At 38.6% G+C, this 25,852-nt stretch overlaps 1 protein-coding gene across 5 annotated transcripts in view; it reads left to right on the top strand.

The window, feature by feature from the left end:
- NISCH (nischarin) overlaps positions 1-25,852 on the top strand; it is a 55,371-nt gene that overhangs the window by 7,010 nt on the left and 22,509 nt on the right. For all 5 annotated transcript variants that reach the window (XR_014491094.1, XR_014491095.1, XM_083351719.1 and 2 more), the window contains exons 2-12: positions 2,886-2,969; positions 3,481-3,663; positions 4,626-4,674; positions 7,613-7,776; positions 9,385-9,480; positions 11,894-11,989; positions 12,466-12,615; positions 12,945-13,013; positions 18,726-18,911; positions 21,739-21,867; positions 25,484-25,597. Coding sequence is in view for 3 of the 5 variants with exons in the window: in XM_083351719.1 (XP_083207845.1) it covers positions 2,886-2,969; positions 3,481-3,663; positions 4,626-4,674; positions 7,613-7,776; positions 9,385-9,480; positions 11,894-11,989; positions 12,466-12,615; positions 12,945-13,013; positions 18,726-18,911; positions 21,739-21,867; positions 25,484-25,597 (1,320 nt within the window). In the remaining 2 variants the exon portion in view is untranslated. The remainder of the gene's footprint in view (positions 1-2,885; positions 2,970-3,480; positions 3,664-4,625; positions 4,675-7,612; positions 7,777-9,384; positions 9,481-11,893; positions 11,990-12,465; positions 12,616-12,944; positions 13,014-18,725; positions 18,912-21,738; positions 21,868-25,483; positions 25,598-25,852) is intronic.

Here is a 25,852-nt window from a genome sequence, read left to right as displayed (position 1 = left end):
TTGGGGCAGGTATCCATTCGGAGGATGCCGGGGATCATTCTCTTGTTGATTCTCTCGGCATCTGCTGCTACTTTTCTCCTAATCTTAGGTGAAGCAATAACAAGAGGATACATTTTCTTAATGGGTGTGGGTTAAGGCAAAGGCCCCCAACCTGTGGGCCATGGCCCACTACTGGGCCCTGGCCTATTTGCAACTGGGCCATGTGAGTGGTTGGCCGGCATGCCTGTGTGTGCAGCCCCACTTGCGGGTGCCTCAAAAGCTTCTCTCTTGTGCCAGCCCTCCACTCGTGCAGCCCGGTTTCCCTTCCACCCCAGCTGGGCTACCAAGCCACCTGCTCCCAATGCTCCAGAAGCAGAGTGGGGAGAGCAGAGTCTGAGTGGGACAAGCTCAGCTTCGCTGACTCACCTAGGCTGCCTGCGCGGGACACCCGATCCGCTTTTGGAGTGTCAGGCATCCTTGGTGAGACTGAAGGAACATGAGACTGCACCCCCCAAAGGCTTCTCTTCTCTGCGCCAAAAGCTTTTGCAAATGGATAAAAGGCTTCAGGGGAGCAAATTTGTGCTGCTTCAGGCCTTCCGTCCCTTTGCATAAGTTTTTGGCATGGAGAAGTCTGAAGGAGCCGAGGCAGCACTGCAAAGCCTTCTCTTCTCTCTTGCGTGAGTGAAGCTGCGTGTGTGTGCACCGATTCCCCTCTCCTCTCCCCCAGCAAGGCCACCAAACCGCAAAAGTTGGTGACTGCTGGTTTAAGGCATCCTGTCACTATGCATACTGCTTCATTGACAGCAATGTCGACTTGTTTTGCATGTGTGAATGCACTCCATACTGCAGCTGCATACTCTGTTGCAGAAATACTCAGGGCAAAACCCAATGATCACAGTATGGGTGGTTGGTTCCCCATGTATAAATGTCTGTTTCCTGATGATGTTATTTAGCTTTAGCTTTAGTATTTAGGCAGTGCTCTTTAAATGAAAGTGTCCTATCGAGTGTAACACAGATATTTTGGTGTAGAGCAGTACTGTATTTGATTCCCTTGCCATGTTACATTCAACTCGACCCCTACATCTTGATTTCGAAGGTGAAAAGCACACACTAGATCAAACCAAGAACATGTGTTATAACAAGCAGTCTATAGTATCACAGTAATGCAGTTTGTGTCGGAGGTATGGTAATATGTGAGGATAAAAATGAGGCTCTTTGTAGGGACAATAGGATATAACTTTAACTATATTAAATAAGTCTACAGGTAGTCCTTGATTTAGACCAGTAACTTAGCGTCCATTCGAAATTCCAGCGGACTCCAAAAAAGGGACATTTGACCCAGTTTCAAAGTTCTGACATCTGCGTTCCCTCCATAGTCACATGATCACATTTTGGGCGCTTGGCAGCTGGTTTGCATTTATGGCCATTTGCAGCCTTTCAGTTATATGACCACAATTTATGACATTTTTGCCGGAAATCAGTGTTTACTTCTGGTTTCTGGCAGAAACCGCCCCATAGCAAACAATAGGCTCATTTAACAACTGCTGCATGAGTCATAAAATTAGGTCCTGTCATGTGGTGAGCCGCTTTGTGACCATCACAACTTACAACTGAAATTGTAGGTTCAATTATGACTGTAATCAAGGACAACCTGTGCTTAGGCTGTTGAATTCAACATGTTAATGCAAGATCCAAATTAAAGTATCACTGACATATGAATGAGCCTTTATTTAAATACTTCTAATGAAGGGAACATCACTATCTCTGGTAATTAATTCTACTGTTGAGCTGCTCTTTTTGTTAGAATTCTATTTTTCTAACAATCAAAATCTGCTTTGCTCAAACCCATTATTCCTTATTCTGCATTCAGTAATGTAGAATGGCCTTTGGCCGTTCTTGTTTGGCATTCTTTCAGGTGTTTGAAGGGTGCTACATATTTAGGCTTAACTACTCAAAGCTAAACATGGCAAGCTTCACAGGATTTAATTTTCCAGTCCCTGCTGATCCCTGTGACTTTTTTCAGAACCTTTTTTTTGGTTTATTTGAAGGTTTTAAAGGTTGTCTAGAATTGGGCATAGTGCCAGGGCTGACAACAGTACTTGATGTGGGATATGATCAGTATTGAATATTGTGAAATGTTACATTGCATTATTTGAAAACTCTTTTGTTCTGGGAGTCTAAAATTTGGTATGTTTTAAGGAAGCTTTATGATCAAAAGTAAAGTTAGCTATTATTAGTTTTTCATTTGTTACTGTTTGTATAGTATTGTATACATTTCTGGACGAGTCTGTGCTGACATTGTTAATTTCATGGTTTTCATGATATTCAAATAACAATAAATAGCAGGCTATGTATGAGCTAGCGATTCTATTATACACTTGGGAAGGATGTAGGGATTTTATACATACAACATTTTTGAGACCAACTAGGTACTGATACATTTCATAAGAACCTCTATGCCTTTTTAATGTTAGCATGTTACAGTAATTTTTAATAACAATTTTCTGTGTTTTATAATGTCTTTTAGAATAATTTTTATATATTCTGATTTTATTTGATTGGTATAGCACCCAGAGTCATGGTGAAATGGGCAGCTATATAAATTTGATAAATAACTTTTAGATTTGTACACACACTGTAATATTTTCTTTTCCAGATTATTGTTTTAGCTTTTTCAAAATGGTATTCAGTTTACCTCAAACACAAAATAATAACCTAGTATAAATAGAAACTGACTTCTGCTTTGTTGTAATTTTTTGGTTACACTCTGTTCATATAACCATTTGAAGTGGAAGTTGTACATGAAAAAAATATCTTTATAGAATTTAAAATAAATGCAGCATTGCAAGAATTGTATATTTTTATGTGAATGTGTATCTGTTGATTAAAAGTTGTTTTTCTTTTAGGTATATATCATTCAAGTGACTGTTGGAACCCATGAGTGGATAGTAAAACATCGATATAGTGACTTCCATGATCTTCATGAAAAGGTAATTGTTCTTAAATTGTATCCCTAAAAGAGTCGGCTTAAACTTTGACACTCAGTCACTTAGAAAATGTTCCAGCATGCTTGTATGCTTTTTGAAAAGGAATACTGGCTTATTAAATTGTAGGCAAGTACTGTCCTAGGACCTTGTTTTAGCTTTGCCTAATGGGAAAAAAGGACTGAAGAGAGGGAGGTGAGTTCTTTTCCTAAAGATGCTCTTCAGAAGCCCAAAATTCACTTGAAAACCGAAAGATAATTATGATATCTGCTTACCCAGTTAAGTTATAGAGTGGTAATTAGAAAATTGCCTTCAAAATTGACAGAGAAATTGAGGTTATATCTCAAGTAGCTGCTATTAGAAATTAAAATTCATTTTTTTAAAAAATATATGTAGATTAGATTGTTATCAATTATTAATAATATAAGGCATTTCTATTGAGAACTGGGTCTTACTATTATTATTATTTAATGTTATAAGTCCTTAAAGCACTAACCTAACTTTGTGTCTTTTACAGCTTGTTTTAGAGAAGAAGATAGACAAGAATATATTGCCTCCCAAAAAGATTATTGGTAAAAATTCCAAAAGCTTGGTGGAAAAAAGAGAAAAAGAGTTGGAAGTATATCTACAAACTCTTCTTGCTATATTTCCATTGGCAGCACCCAAAGTACTATCACAATTCTTACATTTTCATTTTTATGTAAGTTCTTTCCTACCAGAATCAGCTCATTACGTTTGTTTTAAATATAAGATCATTGTTATTTACCGAACTGTTACTATTAGTTGAGCAGCCAGATGGCCTGTCATTGTATTGAATTTATTTATTTAATTATTTGTTTGTTTATATATAAATAAATGCTTTTAAGTCACTTCAGTCAAAAACTATTCCAAGCGGGTTCCTATAAGAAATAAAGATAGAAGGACGGATGGATGGATGCATAAAAGGATAAATGGCTATTCTTAGTCCTTTGAATTGAACAAACTAGCAACCATTGCAGCTCCTGAAGTACTGGTGTTACGTGGGAGTATCAAGGTGTTTCCGTTAGTACATGGATAGTTGTGTTTTGCATTGGATGCAGTTTCCAAGTCTTTTCCTGGAGCAGTCCTGTGAAATCATATTAGAGTAGCCCATTTAGGAGGTGACAAATGGATAAGTAAAGTACCCTTATTCACCAATGCATCCCACAGGAAGGAGAGATATAGATATTTAACAAAAAACAAAGGTAGTCTTTGGTCATCGTTGGGACTGGAATTCCTACCACTAAGCAATGTAGTCGTAAGACATGATGTCACGTGACCTCACGCCCAGCAGTGGCAATTCCAGCGCTCCCCCACTCCTGCCTGCCTTCGTCTGTTCAGTCTCCTTCCGTGTTGCGTATTTTGCATAAAGTATAACCATCTTGGAACTTAAGCAGACAAATGATGGAAGGGTACTTTTGTTTAAAGTGCTACGAGACTAAACTTTTTCTTATTTACATTGCCTTGTTTAATGATTTTACTGCATTGAGCTGAAAATATTGAATCAGATGAAAATATTCCATGAAGAAATAAACATGTAATTTACATTATTGCTTAAGATATAAAATTCTGTAAAATATTTTATGAACTATATAGATTTAAATAATATTTTGATTTTATATTTTTATTTCTTATTTTTTGCAGGAAATCATTGGAATCACAGCTGCATTGGCTGAAGAACTTTTTCATAAAGGTATGAAACATCAGAATTCTTAACATTTAATTGCAGTATTTTTTCATATATTTTCTTTAAAAATCTTATTTATTACAGTGTACAGCAAAGAGGATAATGAATCCCACCAAACTATGTGATATTTATCTGTGGATAGATTCTAAGGTACTAGATAGATTCTTAATTCCATAAAGCAGATGTATTGCCCGAAAATGTTGGGGGATGCTCATTCATAATAGTACAGCATGCAATGCATCTTCAATTATGTTGGTTAGAGTCATAGGAAATTTCTTCTCTTTGTGATATTTAAAAATGATTTTTGAAACTTATCTAAAATTGTTTCCTTTTGTTTATGGTCAAATAATTATATTTTTTAAAAAATTTATTTGTATCCCACCTCTTACAAACAACTCAAGGCGGTGAACATATCCAACACACCTTCCTCCTCCTATTTTCCTCACAACAACAACCCTGTGAGAGTGTGTGACTGGCTCATAGTCACCCAGCTGGCTTTCATGGCTAAGGTGTGATATATACATGATAGATACAGAAATAGGCATAAGCATTACATTAATTGTATGCTATGTTTGTATGTTATGGCAAGTATAACTGAACTATCCACCCTGAAACTTCAGTTTACTTCCCTGAACAATTTCTCTTTAACGAGAGAGTTCAGACTTCAGTTCAGACTTGAGTTCAGGCATACTCAACTTGGAGAGAAGGAAGGACCACAACTTTAGAAATTGTTGTGGACTACAAAAAAAAAAAAAAACCTGGGATTCTGTTTGACAGCTAGCGATGTGGGGGCAGTGCTGGAGCAAGTAGTGTTGGTGAGGACTTAGAAGCACTTGGCACCTTTTCTTCCAGGGCAGAGGTGACTGCAAAAAGCTAGGCGGTGGTGATCGATCCTGGCGGAAGTGGTGTTTGGCAGTAGTGGAGTTGTTAAGCTTTCAAAAAACACTAGCAGACTAGAGATGGTTTGCTTAGCGGGCTGCCTGCTGTTCCAAAGGTACTTTTTCAGGAGGCAACTGGACTTTCTACTTTTTCTATGAATATGTTTCGCTTCTCATCCAAGAAGCTTCTTCAGCTCTGACTGGATAGTGGGGAATGGAAGGATTTATATCCCTGGCAGACAGCTGATCATTTGCATTCTTTCAGAGAGTCCTTGAGGCCACTTGGGGGTTTGTCTGTGTCCTCAGGGTCACCTGAGTAGTGCCTTGGGACTGCTGAAAGGAGTGTGTTGTGGAGCTGTGCTTTCTGCAGGATGTTTTCTGCCCTGGGTCCCTTCACTGTTGAAGACAGGCGCAGGCTGTTGGGGATGAGTCTGTGTTGTCTGCCTCTCAGACTGAAGCGCAAATGGTTTTTCTAGTCTGCAGTTTTTCTGGAAATCCATTCATACTCCGGCACTATTCGAAGGGTGTTCATCCCAAAGTGCATAGCTAAATGTCTGTGGAGATTCTCAGTCATCTAGGTTATGTTGGATCTAGGGCTGCACGCTGTGCAGGTCTGGCTTAGATTTTGTTGCAATTGGAATTGAAATTAGCCTGGAGTTGACCTGGCTTAGAAATGGCAAATGGTCCATTTATTTTTTAAATTTTGTCTTTGTTATTCCTTTTAAGTATTTAATTGGTAACAAAATTATTCAGCCCATTTTTCTTTCTCCCATTTCTGTTACAAGTAGTCATTGACTTACTATGGGCAATTGGAATTCGAATTTCTTTGCTAAGAGGTGCAGTCATAAAGTGCAACCACATCACTTAGTGACTGCAACCTCTGTAGTCCTGGTTGTTGTTGTTAACTAAATCCCACGGTCATTAGTGAGGCAACTTCCTGCCAAATTCCACAGCCAAGGTCACTGGGGAAGTCCTGGGCCAGGAAACAGGTAAATGGCCACTGCTGGATGGGGAGTGAGTGAGGCGTGGCAAGAGTGGAAGAGGATACAAGGGAGTGTGTGTGGGGGGGTGTTAGGGAGGGTACATGTGAGTCAGGAAGGGTGCAGAGGGTATACAAAAGGCACAAGTTGAGGTGCATAAAGGTTGGGGAAGGGGTGTAGTACATATTAGGCAGGTGCAAGGGTGTGTGCAAATGGTGCAGTATGACTTTGGAAGGGTGTGCGAGAGGTGCCACTCAGGGTATGCAAAGTCCAAGGATGTGCGTGAGAGGAGTGGGTTGGGAAGTGTCAGCCTTTCCCACTAACCAGGCAGAAAACACAACAAGGTGGACTAATTCTACTTTATTGTAAGGCTACATTAATAGAATCTTGCAAGCCTGGAAGGATAATCTTTCTCCCCTCACTTTTAACTGCTCGATCCATTAGATCCAATCCTTCCTAAGTTTCTTTCTCTGACCATTAAGCCACTAGAGGCTTTTGTGTCTCTTGTCTGGTTGTTTCCTAGGCAGTATCTTTTCCCCTTGTTTCACAAGATCACCCACACATTCCATTACAGGAAGAGTGCAAGAGTGAGTGTGAGAGGCTGCATGAGGGGATGGGGATGCGTGAATGGCCAGCGCATCATGAATGCAGATGGGCTGGAGAAGGGTGCGTGGGTGGAGAAGACTTACATTGACTTTCTGGGGAAGCCAGTAGGAAAGACTACAAATGTTGGTCATTTGATTGTATGGCACCGCAACAGGTTGTAAGAGCATGCTAATTGTTGAGCATCCAGATTAGATCACACGACTGTGGGGTACTGGGACAGCCAGAACTCCAAGAACTGATCATAATCACTATTCGTTTGGTGCCATTGTAACTTTGAACAGTCATTGAATGAATGCTTGTAGATTAAACGTACTCGTATACTTGTACTTTCTGGATACCACCCAAGATAGAATGTCCTTCAAAACAGAAAAGATTGTATATCCTTGTTTCAAATTTCAAATATGATATAACCATATCATATCTCTTTTACAATATTATTTTCTAGGTATTATTTCTAAATATGTACATCTTGTTTTCTAGGAGAGCAATTACTTATGGCTGGTGAAGTCTTCAGTATTAAACCTTTGCAGCTTTATGCTGTTACTCAACAGCTGCGTCAGGGGAAACCAACATGTGCAAATGGTGATGCCAGAACTGATCTTGGTCACATTCTGGATTTCGCATGCAGACTCAAATATTTAAAGGTAACAGACTCTAATGAAAAATATTTCAGTTGCTCATTTATGTTGTCTGTAGAGACTGTGCTTTATAGGAAGTGAGGTTTTTTTGCCTTGGTAAAAGAAACTGGAAGAAAGTAGCACTGTTGAGGTCTTCTGTTAAGATCTTTCTTATTTTAAAGACTAATATGTGTCTTATTGTAAGTTAAAAGTTGTATGTTCCCAGTAGCATTGGAATTGAAGAAAGAACAAGAATCCCAAAGAAATATATGATAGTCCAGATATTTGTCTGGACCGCCCTATGAAGATGGAGATAATTCCATGAAGACAGAGATAATTGCCTCTAAGGTAGACTCTTAGAAAATACATTGAGCTTTAAAAGCTGTGTGGAGAAGATTTCTTTAAATTAGAACAGCGAGATTAAAATACTTTAATATGCTTTTAGTAAGATCTTTATATACTGTTATGCTAATTATTTCCTTAAGTTCCTTTTTTTGCTTCAGTACTGCTTGCATCTGAATAAGTATCAGTTCTGGTTATAGAATTGTATCTCACTGCAGCATTTTTCTCATATCCTGTTTTTCCAAAGTTACACTTATTTTCTTTAAATAAGCCTATAGTGTTTTTGATCTTATATTTATCAGATGATAAGAAATACAATAGTACTGTAGCATGCACTTGTGTTGATATTTATAAATTTACTCAGTGCTTCAATGAAGTTAAAAATTCATTCAGATATTCCCCCATTTAAGTGTTAATACTTAAGCAAATGGGTGCATGCTTGAAATCTCTCACTATGCCAGAGATAATTAGATGTGAAGTTGTCCTTCACAATGTTAGCAGTATTTGAATCTTTCTTTAATTGCCAAAATGATGAATAGTTCAATAAGGACTTCTTAATTGATACTATTTATTGTTATCTATAAGCCTCAGCATTTTCAGAACATTTTTTAAAGATTTAAAAGATTTTTAAACCTATAAAATGAAAAATATAAATAAAACAGATTAATACAATGGAAACTATGTTAAAATTAGATCCCCAAAAAGAAGTTTAAATCCTTATATTTTTTATTATTTTGTAAGAAAGAACAAGATTGTGGACTTAACTTCTAATGTGTACAGTGCCTTGATACTGAGCAATGTGGCATGCTCAATATTTTACTAAATTTAGTTATATAAATATTAAAATACTGCAGTATATATTTATAAAACTGGAATATAATTTGACAAGATACTCAGCATTGGTGGAGCAGTGGGCTAATGCCTCCTTAAGTAACACCAGCTGCCTGCAATTAGTGCAGTTTCGCATCCCACCAGGCTCAAGGTTGACTCAGCCTTCCATCCTTCCGAGGTAGGTAAAATGAGGACCCAGATTGTTGGGGGCAATTAAGCTGACTTTGTAATAATGCCGCTTGGGGTGTGTGTGAAAGCCCTAATAAGCAGGCATATACATAGAATGAAGGCTACTGCTAAGCTTGTAAGCTGCCCTGAGTCTTCGGAGAAGGGCGGGATATAAATGGAATTAAAATAAAAATAAATAAATAAAATTCTAAACAAAAAACATATCTCTGCATTCTGTTTATTATTCTGTAAATCATATGTACATATACATATAATAATATGCATTTTTCCCAGATAACTGGCACAGGTGGACCTGTTGGAAGCAGTAATATTCAGGAACATCTTTTGCCTTTTGACCTATCAATATTTAAATCTCTTCATCAGATTCAGGTAAAAAGAGCTTTGTTTGTGGAATACTTATTGGAAATTGTTCTCATGTACTCTAAGGGTTTTGTATTCTTCTGGACTGATTGGCACCTTGGGTCTTGCAGTGGTTCTGATTCTTCTGTCCAGAAAGTCATGCTGAGGGACACTAGTTTAAAAGAAATTGTAAGGCTCCCCATATCAGTCAAAGTGACTATAAGCAACTTACCGTACATAAAATTTAACAGAACCTAACAAAATGAATATAAAACAGCAGTACATAAATCAATAAGCAATAATAAAATGGCAATCCAAATAGAAATGACACTATCATGCAGGTGGGCATTTAATAGTTACAACCCAAAGGCCGAGGGGGGGGGGAAACAGTTTTTACAAGCTTAAAAGGCCACTGACCTTTGATGTCCAGAAATATTCTGTGTTGGGTCTGGGATGGTAAATAATTACATGAAACTGCTGAGGAAACCCCTTTTGTTTTTGGAGTAGATGATCAGCCAGCTCTGCTGCTCCTTGCTCCTGAATACCAGTAAGCAGTCTGAATTTAATGACAAGCTGAGTAATGAGGAAGAAATTGAAGTTAAATCTAGGCAGATGGGCATGTTCTACATCAGTAAGAGATTAGACGCAGGGATCGAGACTTAGCCTATTCTGGATGAGGTTGCGCTTTCCTTGAAAGAGGAGGGATACACCCTTGGAAAGTACCCTGATCTTTAAGCTGATAGTTGTGGGAAGGAAGGCATTTATGGCATTACTGCTAACTTGACTGTCGGGTTTGACGATAGCAGTTCAGATATCATTTTATGTTTTGAGCTTTGCAGTACACTAGCAGGGCTAGGTTTGAAAAAAATCCAGAAATTCCATTGCAACAGCTTAACTGCCAAATAATACTATTTTTATTTTATTTTTTTTATTTTAATTCCATTTATATCCCGCCCTTCTCCGAAGACTCAGGGCGGCTTACAAGCTTAGCAGTAGCCTTCATTCTGTGTATATGCCTGCTTATTAGGGCTTTCACACCCCCCCAAGCGGCATTATTACAAAGTCAGCTTAATTGCCCCCAACAATCTGGGTCCTCATTTTACCTACCTCGGAAGGATGCAGGCAGCTGGTGTTGTTACTTAAGGAGGCATTAGCCCACTGCTCCACCAAGGCTCTTGTGAATTGAGTGTGAATTGGCAGTTAGATGTTTTACTTATCAGAATTTGAGGATCTGGTGTTAAACATTTAAAGCCCTAAACAGCTTTGTAGAGTTATGTGACTATTTGGAGGGGAATATTGTGAAACCTTCTTTTAGAAGCATTGAGGTTCCTGCCCTTTCAAAGGCCAGCACAACTCCAAGCCCTGGTCCCCGTTATCTGAGCGTTGTCCATGCCTGCATAGAAGGCATTTCCGCAGGGTGACTACCAAAGCAGACTGCCTTGTGCAGGACTGCTTTTCTCTTGATAAAAGTGGCCATTGAACACTGTAGGGGAGGCCCTGCTTTCAGAGGCATGTATATTCAGCATGAGGGAGAGCCTAAGCATGTATCATCCCTTTGCACGACTTATTTGGTATTTGGCATCCATTGTCTTTGCAAAAATATGCTTCTCTAGTCGGGCCTTTCAACATCAATAGTTTGATTATTAGGTTTTCAGTTACGGTACTTGCGATTTTTGTTTTACTTTTTGCATTTTTAGGTTGACTTAAGCTCTAAATTGTTTTGAGAGTACATTTTCAATGGAAAGATAATGTATAACTTAATTTTTTAAAAAACTGTTTAATGTAGTCAAAGTTTTACTGTTTTTAGCCCACCATTGCTTATTGTGACTAAGAGCTGCTTCTTAGCCCCTTTGGCGTTTCTCATCTTAATTTCCTGAGATTCTTGTAATTAAGGATGCCAGAAGTGGAGTATTGTGTGCATAATCTGTGGTTGCATTTTAGAACCCATCGCATGGTTTCTAAGGTAGCATGCTAACTCCAAACAGAAGTCTGTTTATAGCAGGGAGTCTGTGGAGGCCATTTTGCCTGTTTCTCTTTATTCTTGAATCCCTGCATAAAGCAACACTGAGGGATCCCCCAAAACATTTTCCACAAGGGTTGTTTCATGTTTTTGTAAGGAGAAAGAGTTCTCCTGTTTGTAGTTGTGCATGGCTATTTTCAGATTGCTGTATTAATTACAGAAGCTGATTTCAGTAGTAGTGATATTTGATTTTTTTTTTATTTGAATCAATGTTGGGAACTATAATCGGCTTTCTTGACTTTTATTGCATTTACAGCATTCCCCCGAAGAAGACTTTTTAATAAAATACTGCAAAAAAATTATTGATTTTTTTTTAATAAAAATGGGGAGATTAGAGTGCAATAAGTAAAATTTCATGTGAAACGGTTTCATGTTTTCTTTTATTGTTGTTTCATTTTCTTTACTATTGCTTTTTCAAAATAGATAAATCACTGTGGTGCAAAACTTATTAATGGGCTGACATCTTCAAAGCACACTCTAGCAACACTAAGTGTACAATTCTCAGCAACATCCATGATGGTAAGATTCAAATGTGCTGCATTATGATTATAATGTTAAAAGCTGTATTTAAAAAATAAAAATATTCTTTGTTCATTCAGCAGCTCAGTTTTTGTATATTTGATGTTTTACTATATACATTTAAATAATATTATTTCATCTCTATTGATATTAATGAATTTTAGTAAATTTATTTTATGGTGTGTCTTATTTAGAATATTTAACACTAAATTCTAAGAATACACAGATACACACATATGGACACATGTGCATATGTGTGTACCTATGTGTGTGTATTCTTAGAATTTAGTTTTAAATATTCCAAATAAGACATATCCATAAAATAAAGAGTACGTTTGCAAAAAATAGTATTCTTAATTTCTTATCCAGATTTTAAATTTGTTTAGACGTTAACAATTTTTGTCAAATAATGACTTACTAATCAGAAATCTCTATTCTCTCCCCCTCATATTATTTTCAATTTGTGGTTTGAATAGGAGGTCCTAGTACCTGAGGCCTATGAATTTGACCAGTGGGAGCCAGAAGGCGCATCTTCAAATCCTGTGACAGCAGTTATTCCAACTTGGAGAACATTAACAACTTTAGATATGAGTCATAATAGTATAGCTCAAATTGACAATTCAGTGGTAAGAGTTCATAACAAATATTTCAGAACAGCTTCATAAGAGACAGGAAAGATATCTCTTCTGCTCATAGTGATATAATCAGTACTTTTAATACTTTCTCTAGCTTGCAGAAGACTTGATTATTACATTGAATGTTACAGAATGATGATAGCTTTTAACTGTAAAGAAGTCCACTCTTGTACAAAATCCCTTGAAATTTCTCCGTGGGCTATTGCTTGAAAAAATTAGTTCTAAAATTCTTAAGGGTTCACATTATCAGGGATTAATTGTTTTGGATCAAGACTGATAACTTCTAATTGGACTGAAGGCTTACTATTCCTTTATTTTAGAAATTAATGCCGAAGATTGAATTTCTGGATTTAAGCCACAATGATGTACCACTAGTGGAAAATTTACAGGTTTGCTGATTATCTGTCTTAATGAAGTTGTCTGTGGTTGTTGTTGTTGTTTTAAATCTAGCTGGATGCTCCTTGCTTTTATTTCTCATAACAATGCCTATTTGCTAGGACTTCCAGATTGTTGTCATTATTAGTTGATCTAATTAATTGATTATAGCATAGTATAATATAGTATGTACCTTTGTATATTGTATACTTTTATATACCTTTGTATCATGTTTCCCCAAAAATAAGACCTGGTTTTTTTATTTATATATCTATATAGCTATATCTATCTATCTATCTATCTATCTATCTATCTATCTATCTATCTATCTGTCCGCATTAGGGCTTATTTTCAGGGAAACATGATACCAGGGTATTCAGCCTGCCGGGCACCCCACCCCCATGGCCCGAGCACAAGAGGCAACAAGCACGTGGGGGCCAATGGTGTCTGGCAGCAGGCACAACCAACCGGCCCCTTGGCTGGCATACTTGGGCTGCGCAGCCCATGTAGCACAGGTGAGTCCAAGCAGCAGGCAGAGGCAGACGTGCAGGGGGGAGGCAGCTGATCCCAGTGCACCGCATGGCTGCCTGGCTCACAGGAGGCTCACATGGCAGCACCGACAGCAGGTAGAGGCAGAGACATGGGGGGAGGCAGATGATCCTGATGTACTGCACGGCCGCCTGACCTGGCATGTCCACCGGCAAGCCAAGAGACAGTGGGACGGAGCGGGCAGCACATCGGGATTGCCTGTCTCCCCCATACCTCTGCCTCCGGCTGTTGCCAGTGCCACCATGCAAGCCTCCCTTGAGCTAGGCGGCTACACAGTATGCCTGAATTGCCTGCCTCCCCACCCCCATTCCTCTGCCTCTGTCTGCTCTGGTGCCACTGCGCAAACCTCCCGCGGGCCAGCTGGCCACGCAGCATGTCTAGATCGCCTACCTCCCCTCTGTACCTCTTCTTGGAGGGCTGACCTGATGGTTGCAGAGCACTCAGACTTACCTGTGCTGCATGGGCTGTGGCTACTGCCAGACACCGTCAGCCCCCGTGCGCTTGCCACCTCCTGTGCTGGCCATGCCCACCCCCAGCTTATTTTGGGGGCAGGGCTTATATTAGGCGCATGCTAAAAAATCAGGGTAGGGCTTATTTTCTGGGTGGGTCTTATTTTGGGGGAAACACGGTAGTATAATGTATACCTTTGCCTATAGCATACATTTTCTCAATTTTTTTCCATTTCAGCTCTTTGAGATTACTATTTTTAATGCATGCAATCCGTTAAGCAATACTAGATGGTAATTTGAGCCGGATTGCCTGTCCTCTGCTTTAGTAATACAGTGATTCTTGGCTTCCGGTGGCTCCGTGGCGCCGGAGACAGCCTTCCCGGGCTGCCCGCAGCTCAGCTGTGTGATTTTTCGCCCGAAACAGCGCCGATCAGCTGTTCGGGCGAATTTGAAGCCCCCTCCTCGGGAGAAGAGGAGGGGGTGAGCCCCCAGGTGGGGGTTGAGTTCTCCGGGGCCGCCTGAGCTTGGAGCTTGGGCGGCTGAAGGATTGAACTCCCCCGTAGCCTGGGCTGCTCCCAGCTGGCTAGCGTCTCTGCTCCGGACTTTATGGAGCAGAGCCAGGCGTCTGCGACCATCCCTGCTTGAAGGAGAGACTATGAAAGGAAAAGAGCAGGCAGAGCAGTACAAGAGGGAAAGATGAAGAGATGAAGAAGATTATTTTATTTTACTCTCAAGCTTGATGGACTTTGCTTAAAACTTAAAGTGAAAGTGCGTCACAATTGTAAGTAAAAGATGGCGGCTAAACCTCCCCCTAGAACTTTTCGGAGTGCTGGAAATTCTCCGGTGCAACAACAATCATTACTGCAGGCGTTGCATTCTCCTGATGTATTGACTTCGAAGGATCTTGAAAGACATACCCAGTTAATTCTGGAGTCAATGGGTGCTAAATTTGCACAGATGGAGGAGAAATTGGAGAAATTGGAGCAGAGAATGGAAGAAAGGATGGAACAGAAACTTAGAGAGATGAAGGCAGACATTTTGTCCTCAGTGCATAAAGTTGCTAAATGTGTGGAGGTGCTGGATGACCAAGTGCAAGACTTGACTCAAAAGAATGCTATATTAGAAGCAAAAGTTTTGGAAATTGAAGATTTAAAAGACAAAATGGATAGTGAACAGAGTCTGGCCCAATTTTACCAGATGCAGTTTGCTGTGAGAATTAGAGGCCTAAAAGAGAATATTAAGGAAGATTTAAAGCAGCTGGTTTCTGAGGCTTTTGAGGGGGTATTGAATCATCCAGCATCTGAAATAAAACAAGGTATGGACAAAGTGTTTCGTGTGAATTCGTGGATTGCTAAACAGAGAAAGTTGCCTAGAGATGTGGTGGTTTATTTTGTAAAAAGGGAAGTTAGAGATGAAGTTATACAAGCTGCCTATGATACCAAAGTTGTGATTGCTGGTCAAGAAGTCTTGGTTCTAAAAGAAATTCCTCCAAAGATTTTAAAGAGAAGGAAGGATTTTATTTTTCTTGTGCAAGAGCTCAAGCAAAGGGATATAAGGTTCAGATGGGAGATCCCAGCTGGGCTGAGCTTCATGTATGATGGCAAAAGGTACTGTTTGGGTAATGTGAAGCAAGCGCATGACTTTTACAACAATGTTTTAAATGTAACCCCATCAACACTTCTGGAAGCTGCAGAGGGATCTGGAGAAGGAGAACATCAAGAGGATGAAGATGGACTGATAGACGAGAAGGGTACAGGAGGAGTTCAAGCTGCAACTCTTTTGGATGATATTAGAGAACAGAGGGTGACGCGTGCTGCCTTAAAACGCTCAAAAAAGACAAAAAAATAAGACCAGCAGAAATCTATGGAACTTCCACAATATACTTATAGACAAGTGGTAGTTGTGTTTTTAAAAGTTTTGGGATGATATGTATGGTAACAGAATCTTTAATTTGGAATTAATGGACAATTTATTACAGAGGAAGAGGAAGAAAGTTTTGTGGGTTAATGCGGGTTAATTTGTGTAAGAACTATCTATTATAGTCTATTTTGGCTAGAGAGGTTAATAGGGATAGGTGTTTGTGATGTGTAAATGAGAATATGTTTAGGTAATAGGGAAATGTGGAAGAACATAGATGGGAATGATGCTAGTTTTCTTTTATTTTAGTTTTTTATATATATTTAGTATTGTTAAGGATTGGTTTACTTTATATAAGCTAGAGAGTGATGGATTTTAGAGTTTATAATTGTTAGTATATGATTGTTTATGATTGCTTTTTAGATATATACCTTGTATTTTGCTCTGGGAAGTCGGAGGGGGGGGAGGGGGGGAGGAGGGGAAGTAGAGGGGGGGAGGCAGGGGAGGGAGGAGGGAGAGGGGGAGGGGGGGGAGATAGGGGGGAGGTAGGGAGGGGAGGAGGGAGGGGGAAGGGGGGTTTCTTAAAGGAAAATTGTATTTTTTAAAACTTTTCAATAAAAAAAAAAAAAAAAAAAAAAAGTAATACAGTGATTCTCATTGTTAATTGGTTCCAGGAAGTGCAATGAGAAACAAAAACAATGAGTACCAATTTATTCTCATAAAAAATAATGTAATTAGTCACAAGGCAGCCGACATTAACAAGTTCTAGCTTGTGCATTGGGTACCAAACAAATGATGAGTACCGGGACAAAATTTTCACATCAAAATGCATTGAGTACCAAATTCAATGCGTTTCAAAGCAGTTGACTGTATGGTACCACTGTATGCTGCACTTCAGATAGCAATAGCACTTAGACTTATATACCACTCCACAGTGCTTTACAGCACTCTCTGCGTGGTTTGCAATGTCAGCATATTGTCACCAACAGTAATTGAAAAAGTAATTTGACTATGAAATGCAGCCTATCCCATGTCTATTAATTCAGCATGGGAAGTCTTCAGCATCATTTTTAAAGTATTGCTGATGGTTCAGGAGACTTTTGACTATATTGTGTATAGTTCAGGGAAACAAAATATAAAATAAATGTTACATTCACCATTCTTGGAGTTTCTATTTCGTAGTTTTTGTAGAAATGTTTATTCATATAAGACGTGTAATGACTACAGTCAATTTTTTCCCTCCATTCTTCTATTTTTATTTTCTCTGTTCCATTAATCTGTTCTGGAGGATTCTTTATACCCTTGAATCATATTGAAGTGATACTTTGGAGCAAGAACTAGAATTACATTTTCCAATAACTGATCTGCCAGGGGAAGACCAAATTGGATATGACCTAAAGTAGGGAAACGGGTGTTTAGGATGGATTGCAGCCACAATTAGGCTTCAAAATAACTGGATAAAGGGGCTATCGTGATGCTGTAATGTTACCAAAAGGTAGTGCTATTTTTAGTCTGATTTTGGGTAGAAAAAAATGAGAAGCCTCTGGGAAGCAAAATATTCTTTTCTTCCCACCATCAGCTTGCTTTCACAACTCTCCTGAAATAGTTTAAAATTATGCCACCTTCCAAATTATGTCAGAGTGATCTGGGGATGCTGGGGGGAGGTGTAACTTGAAGCATACAGGATTCAGTGTGTCATTCCCAACCTAAAAGTAATTATTGGAATTCAGGACCAAAATTTCATCTGAGTTCAATTTAAGGATCTAATAGAGTTTCTCAAACTTGGTGACTTTAAGATCACTGGGAGTTGAAGTGCAACATCTTAAAATTGCCAAAGTTGAGAACACTTATCTACAGTAGTAGGGTGACAAGTTTTGTATTAGAAATGCTCAAGGGCTTAACTAGTATGTGAAAATCACTGTCTTGCAAGGCCTTAGTTAGTCAGTAAAATGTGTGGAACAGATATTAATACGTGATTTGTTGAGTTTAAATTATTTTTATTAGATGTGGAAAGATGAAAATGGAAAACCCATTTTAAACAAACAAGTCTTACATAAATACTATATTCATGTTTTGTTATATAAATAGTTAACATTTAAGTCACTTTATGTCAAAGTGGGAAACTAAAAGAAAATTAAACATGCAGTCTGGTGTCAGGAGCTCAGATATCTCACCTGCAATTCCTGTTGGGAAAATATTTGTTTAAACATAGAAATGGGGAGCTCTTCAGGTTATTCTCTAATTCAGACATGTCAAACACAAGGCCCGGGGGCCAGATCTGGCCCGCGAAGTGGTTTCATGTGGCCCGCGAAGCCATCCTGGAAACAGTGAGGGAACGGCCCCCACTGCCTTGGCCCTGGGCCAGAGACCCTCCTCCTGCCAGAGACCCTCAGATCTGTCCCACTCCTGCCCAGGCTCCCATAGGCACCCTTGATGTGAACGATGTAGAGCCGGCCATGCCCACCCAGTAGGCCATACGCACTCTAGCCACACCCACCCGGCCCTCTGAGGGCAACCACAATGCTGATGCGGCCCTCAATGAAATTGAGTTTGACACCCCTGCTCTAATTGATGGAAAATAAGTATCTTTCAAACTTCACAGTATCAGGCTTTTGCAATTTTGAAAGTTCACAATATACATCTTCAATACTGACTTATAAACCAATGACATTGAATTGAAAAGCACAGAAAGTATATAGAAGGGAAACATAAAATAGGACGATGTGAACCTCTGATGCATTTTGCGCACCACATCTTTAAGCAGTTAGCTGAGCTTATCTATTTTTTTCTGAATAGGGGCAACTGTTGTTGAATTAATACTTCAAAGTCTGTGTAATATATAGCATAACCTGTTTATGTATTCACTTGTAGCATCTCTACAATCTTATTCACCTGGACCTCTCCTACAATAAACTTTCAACGTTAGAAGGAATTCATACAAAAATTGGAAATATCAAAACGCTGAATTTAGCAGGGAATCACCTGGAAAGACTTTCCGGACTCAACAAACTCTATTCTTTAGTTAACTTGGATCTTAGTAACAATAAAGTGGATCAGGTACTGAGACAATTATGTATTTGTTTGCTCATAACTCGTCATGCCATACTCAGTGTGTCTAGGATTCCAAGCTTCAATCTGCTAAGGGAATAATTACACTTCAGCTAACATTCTTAGTTAATTACGCTTTCAATTAATACTCTTAGAAGTCTGTTTGAAATGTACATGTTAGAATCGGCTTCTATTGCATCATTTTTATCTGGTTTCTGATCTTAGAATGCTACCTTTTTGGCTTCTCTTTAAAAAGGAAATGTTTTAACTCATATATAGCAGAAATAATTTTTTTCATTAAGCCTTTGCTTAAAATCTCAATAGAGCAATTGGTCTCCGTTTCAATCATTCTTCTAGTTTACCTAGATACCTATGGTAATAAATTTATACTTGGAGAGTTATTGGGGGAGGAATGGAGCAAGCAGTTTTTTTCTACCCTAGATATGGGTTTATTAACTTCAGAAGAGAGGGCTTAATGCATACTTTTTAGAGCCATCACATTAAGAAAAGAAATATATAGCACAAGCAATAGAATACAGCCAAACTAGAGTCTTGGACTTTAAAAGAGCTAATTTCAATACTTAGAGAGACCTTGGGAAGAATTCCATGGATGAGAATCCTAAAGGGGAAAACAACTCAAGAAGCTTGGGAAATTTTGAAAAGTGAGATAATAAAGGCCCAGTCAAGCACAATACCAACAAAGAAGAAAAATAACAGATTTCAAAAGAAACCAGCATGGCTGCATAAAGAACACTCTGATAAACTGAAAGATAAAAAGGACAAGTATAAGAAGTGGAAAGAGGGGCACATAACTAAGGCAGAATATCAGCAAACAGCCTGTGCCTGCAAAGATGAAGCGAGGGAAGCTAAGGCTCAAAATGAACTAAGGCTTGCGACCAAAGTCAAAAATAACAAAAAAAGCTTCTTTCAACATATAAGAAACAAGAAAAAAGTTAAGGAAATGATTGGTCCATTAGTGGGTGAAAGTGGCAAGAAGGTGACAAGCAACAGGGAGAAAGACCTACTTAACTCGTTTTTTGCATCTGTCTTTACACAAAGGGAAGAAACAGTTCAACCTACCAAAACCAGAGCCATAAAAACCAGAATAGAAACACAAGATAGGCAAGAAAATGGTAAGTGAGCACCTGTCCAGCCTAGACGAGTTCATATCACCAGGACTGGATGGATTACACCCCAAGGTTCTCGAGGAACTGGCAGACGTGATCTCAGAACCACTGAACTATATTTTTCAAAGATCCTGGAGCACTGGGGGACTACCAGAGGACTGGAAGAGAGCTGATGTAGTTCCCATCTTCAAAAAAGAGAAAAAAATAGATCCAGGAAACTACAGACCTATCAGCCTGACCTCAATACCTGGGAAGATTCTGGAAAAGATAATCAACAAATCAGCGAACACCTTGATGCGAACAAAGTTATCACTAAAAGCCAACATGGGTTTGTCAAAAACAGATCATGCCAGACAAACCTTATTGCATTCTTTGACCAAGTGACAAAACTAGTGGACCAGAGGAATGCTGTAGATATAATTTACTTGGACTTCAGTAAGGCATTTGATAAAGTAGATCACAACCTACTACTTGATAAGATAGAAAAATGTGGGTTAGATAGCATCACCACCACATGGATTCGTAGCTGGCTGACAGGCCGTACTCAGCGTATGGTCCTCAGTGGAACTGCATCTACATGGAAGGAAGTGTGTAGTGGGGTGTCCCAGGGCTCTGTTCTGGGCCCAGTGCTCTTCAACATCTTCATCAACGATTCGGATGAGGGGATAGATGGAGAACTCATCAAATTTGCAGACGACACCAAGCTGGCAGGAATAGCCAATACTCCAGAAGATAGGCTTAGGATACAGGAGGAACTGGACAGACTCAAACACTGGGCACTATCTAACAAAATGAAATTCAATGGTGAAAAAAGTAAGGTTCTACATTTAGGCAGGAAAAATCAAAGGCACAGGTATAGTATAGGTGGTACCTTGCTCAATAGTAGTAACTGTGAGAGAGATCTCGGAGTCCTAGTGGACAATCACTTAAATATGAGCCAGCCGTGTGCTGCAACTGCCACAAAAGCCAACACAGTGCTAGGCTGCATTAACAGGGATAGAATCAAGATCACGTGAAGTACTAATACCACTTTACAATGCCTTGGTAAGGCCACACCTGGAATACTGCATCCAGTTTTGGTCACTACGATGTAAAAAAGATGTTGAGATTCTAGAAGGAGTACAGAGAAGAGCAACAAAGATGATTGGGGGACTGGAGGCTAAAACGGAACGGTTGCTGGAATTGGGTATGTCTAGTTTAATGAAGAGAAGGGTGAGGGGTGACATGATAGCAGTGTTCCAATATCTCAGGGGCTGCCACAAAGAAGAGGGAGTCAAGCTATTCTCCAAAGCACCTGAAAGCAGGACAAGAAGCAACAGATGGAAACTAGTCAAGGACAGAAGCAACCTAGAACTAAGGAGAAACTTCCTGACAGTTAGAACAACTAACCAGTGGAACAACCTGCCTCCAAAAGTGGTGAATGCTCCAACACTGGAAGCTTTTAAGAAGAGACTGGCCAGCCATTTGTCTGAAATGGTATAGGGTTTCCTGCCTGAGCAGGGGGTTGGACTAGATGACCTCCAAGGTCCCTTCCAACATTATTATTATTATTATTATTATTATTATTATTATTATTATTATTATTATTATTATTATTATATCAAATATGGCAGAAGGAAATCAGAGTAAAAAATGTAGATTTCAGTTGTAATATCAAAATATTTGACCATGTTTATGGATGCTTAAAATAGATGCCTCTATTGTTTCAGATTGATGAAATAAGGAATATAGGAGGCCTTCCATGCTTGGAAAAGCTTGTGTTAGCAAACAATCCTTTGAGTATTATTCCTGATTATAGGACCAAAGTTCTAGCTCAGTTTGGTGACAGAGCCTCAGAGGTAAGTCTTCAAAGACTGGTTCATCTTCTAACTTTTGACTTGAATATGATGTATGATGTGTAAGCATCATTGCCTAGGAGCAGCAATGTAATTCATAAAATGAGAGGGTTTACAGCAGGGGTGTCAAACTGCTGGCCCGCGAGCCGGATGCGTCATCCAGAAGCCACGCCCACCCTATTGCCGGCAATGGCAAAACCATCCCAATACATTGCGCGACGTCACGTGACGTCGCAAGTTTGACATGTCTGGTTTACAGTGTTTGAGGCAGCACACATAATTTTAGGTTTGTGGCAGCACACATAATTTTTTCTGAATCTGTGTAATGAAGCTTGTATATGCAAACTAATGCTTTGACAGTTTGAACTAGATTATGTAGTCATAGTTGAATTTGGACATCCACTTGGAAAGATTTATTTTTTCCTTTTACAATAGTGCATATTTTCAGCCCTCTAATAAATATAGCTGTTCATCTGTGTTAAACAATTAGAAATATTTGTGTCTAGTAATTGTGTTTTATTTTAAATTATTATTCCCAAATATTTAAAAAGATCGAAACGATAAATCCCATTTACATATTTCTATTTTCAAAAACAAAAAAATCACAGAAGCCTAATCAATATGCAATATGTTAGATCTACTCAAATTACTTTGTATCCAGTAAACTTGCTATGTTGTTGCACAGACTATGGACTTAGGTAAAGAGCTTTTGTAATTCCTAACGAGTCCCAAAATAGCATCTGCATAAAATGACAACTTGTGTTGAATTCTAGATAACCTTTATATTTTGAATGTCTCTATTTTGTCTGATAAAACAAGCCACAGGTTTCTAATCCAATTAACCATAAGAGGACATTTGACAAGTCCCCTGTTGCATCATAAATGAAGAATGAATTGTCAAAATCAATATTCTTAATGACTGGTACATACTTTGGGGGAGATGCCCATGCTAATTCCACTTAGATGCTTTATACAAATTGATAATTTAATGATTAAATTTCTGTGCCGTGATCACATTCTTAGGTTTACTTTCTAAACTGTGACTCCCATTTGTATTTTAACAGAAGGCTAACTTGTAGAGATTCAGTTGAATATCTCTGCATATTTCTTGTCGAGGTTGGAATGAAATGAGATGAAAAATATACCACTGTGAAAAACTGTTTCCAACCTTAAGCATTTTGACAAGTACAGGTAGTTCATTTAGTGACCATTCAGAGTTACAGCAGCACTGAAAAAAAGTGACTTATGACCGTTTTTCACACTTACGAACCTTGCAGCATCTCCATGGTCTCATGATTAAAATTAAAATGCATGGCAACCGGCATGTATTAATCATGGTTGCAATATCTTCTAAGGGTCACGTGATCACCTTTTGTGACCTGACAAGAAAAATTAATGGGGAAACCAGATTCACTTAACAACCATGTTATTAACTTAATGTCATGGTTCCGATAGATGAAACCCATCAAAAGAACCTTGAGGCAAAATTCTTCCTTAAAGAACATTTATTTGGGAAACAAAGTATAGGCACTACATAAGGTAAAGGTAAAGGTTCCCCCGCACATGCGTGCTAGTCGTTTCCAACTCTAGGGGCCGGTGCTCATCTCCGTTTCAAAGCCGAAGAGCCAGCGCTTGTCCGAGGACGTTTTCGTGGTCATGTGGCCGGCATGACTAGATGCCAAAGGCGCACGGAACGCTGTTACCTTCCCACCGTAGTGGTCCCTATTTTTCTACTTGCATTTTTACGTGCTTTTGAACTGCTAGGTTGGCAGAAGCTGGGACGAGTAACAGGCTCTCACTCTGCTACGTGGCACTCGGGATTCGACCCGCCAAACTGCCGATCTTCTGATCGACAAGCTCAGCGTCCTAACCCACTGAGCCACCACGTCCCTTCTAGGCACTACATAGTTGAACCCAAAAACTAAATTCCATTCCCCTTGATACAAAGTAACAAAGTACAATTCCCTCCCCCAATAAACTGTCATAAAACACATTCCCCAATTAGCTTCAAACACGGGCTTTCTCCTAAGCCGGCCAAAAAGCCAAAATGTTATCAGCTCGTACCCCTTTATCCCACGGCAGCATTATTATTATGGCTAACTCAGCTTACATCCTAACCCCCCATCTCACCCCCAATGTTGCACCTGATTTCTAAAAGTAAGAAAAACATGTTAAAGGAGAAGAGGAAATGGTTGCATTTTCATCAGTTGTCAGAGCAGGAACATCCAGTGTTAGCAGCGTTGACACTTAACTGCAGTGATTCACTTAACAACTGTGGCAAGAAACACAAAATGGGGCAAAATTCACTTAACAAATGACTACTTTAGCAATATAAATTTTAGGCTCAGTTGTGGATGTAAGTCAAAGATTACCTGTATTTGGTTTTTACTGTTTTAAGAATCACACTCTTAATTGGAAAATATAGCTAAATTTGTTTAGATATTCCTAAATAAGAAATTCAAACTTGAAAAATAAACTCTCTTAAATAATTCTTATTTTAAAAAGTTGGGTGAAGAGTTTTTTTAATAAAATATGGGCTGAAAATGGGCATTATGGGAGCAGTGGGCTGATGCCTCCTTAAGTAACACCAGCTGCCTGCAATGAGTGCAGGTTCGCGTCCCACCAGGCTCAAGGTTGACTCAGCCTTCCATCCTTCCGAGGTAGGTAAAATCAGGACCCAGATTGTTGGGGGCAATAAGCTGACTTTGTAATAATGCCGCTTGGGGTGTGTGTGAAAGCCCTAATAAGCAGGCATATACATAGAATGAAGGCTACTGCTAAGCTTGTAAGCCGCCCTGAGTCTTCGGAGAAGGGCGGGATATAAATGGAATTAAAATAAATAAAAAATAAAATAATCATAGACCAGCTTATTGTTAAATGTATCTTCAAGACTTTTTATAAGCTCCAAAAGGAATATAGCCTACCAAAAACTGATAAATGGCTATGTACATTCAAATAAAACATTTGTTATGTTCTACATTTGGATCAGAGATACTGCTGGCCTCAGTAATTAACATTAATTTTAAGTATATTAAACAAAGTTGCTTTAAATGTTAAGAATTGAAGAATCTGACCAATAAATGTAGATAATGTACAAAAGATTTGCGAATAAAGAACATCCAGTTCTTATGATCTGATGTTTTAATAAAAATGTTTTACAATCTTAAGATGATACTAATACAGCAAAAATTTTGTTCTGGGTCTATTCTGATCCATCAAGGTGGTTAAAAGGAGCTGGTTATTTTTCTGCATGGTAAATATATAGGTATGATTTGGTCATGATTTTCTGGATGAATTGTATTAATATGATTTAAGATTTTGATTAGAGTAAGATTTAAAGTTATTTATTGTTAAATTATATGCCTAAAATTTTGAAATTTATGTTATTTGTGAAGGTCTTCTGATCTGTCATGCCTGGGTTGTGACAAAAATAATTTGGGTTATTTATTTCCTTTTCCTTTTTGTACTTTATGAATCTTGTATCTTTATTTCTGTCAAAGTGTTAAACCTATTTTTTAAAAAGGAAGAACTCTTTAATTTCTATTCCATTTTTTCTGGTTGATCTAATTCAGTTTGTCTCTTTAGCTGAGGACTAATTTGGTTTCTTGATATCTTTCAGGTTTGTTTGGATAATACCACAACCACTGAAAAAGAACTTGACACTGTTGAAGTGTTGAAAGCTATACAAAAAGCAAAAGATGTAAAATACAAAATGAGTAATTTCGATAAGAAGGTGAGACGTTATATGAATAGGTGTATGATCACTTTAACTGTCATCTCCTCTAAAATATAACACTAAACCATATTTACAATTTTTGAGGTTAGCATCTTTCCCCAAAACTGAGATTTTATTAGCCTACCATACTCACAAGGAAGAAATTAATTATCCTTTTATATGACATTTGAACAAACCCTAAACTGTAATTAAGATTAGTCACAGTTTGTCCATCCTGGACTAGGTCACTAAAGTATAATAGAAAAATGAAAT

Source organism: Vipera ursinii (genome assembly GCF_947247035.1).
Source record: "Vipera ursinii genome assembly, chromosome: 2".
Classification (NCBI taxonomy): Eukaryota; Metazoa; Chordata; class Lepidosauria; order Squamata; family Viperidae; genus Vipera; species Vipera ursinii.
This window is presented reverse-complemented; position numbering and strand designations above follow the sequence as displayed.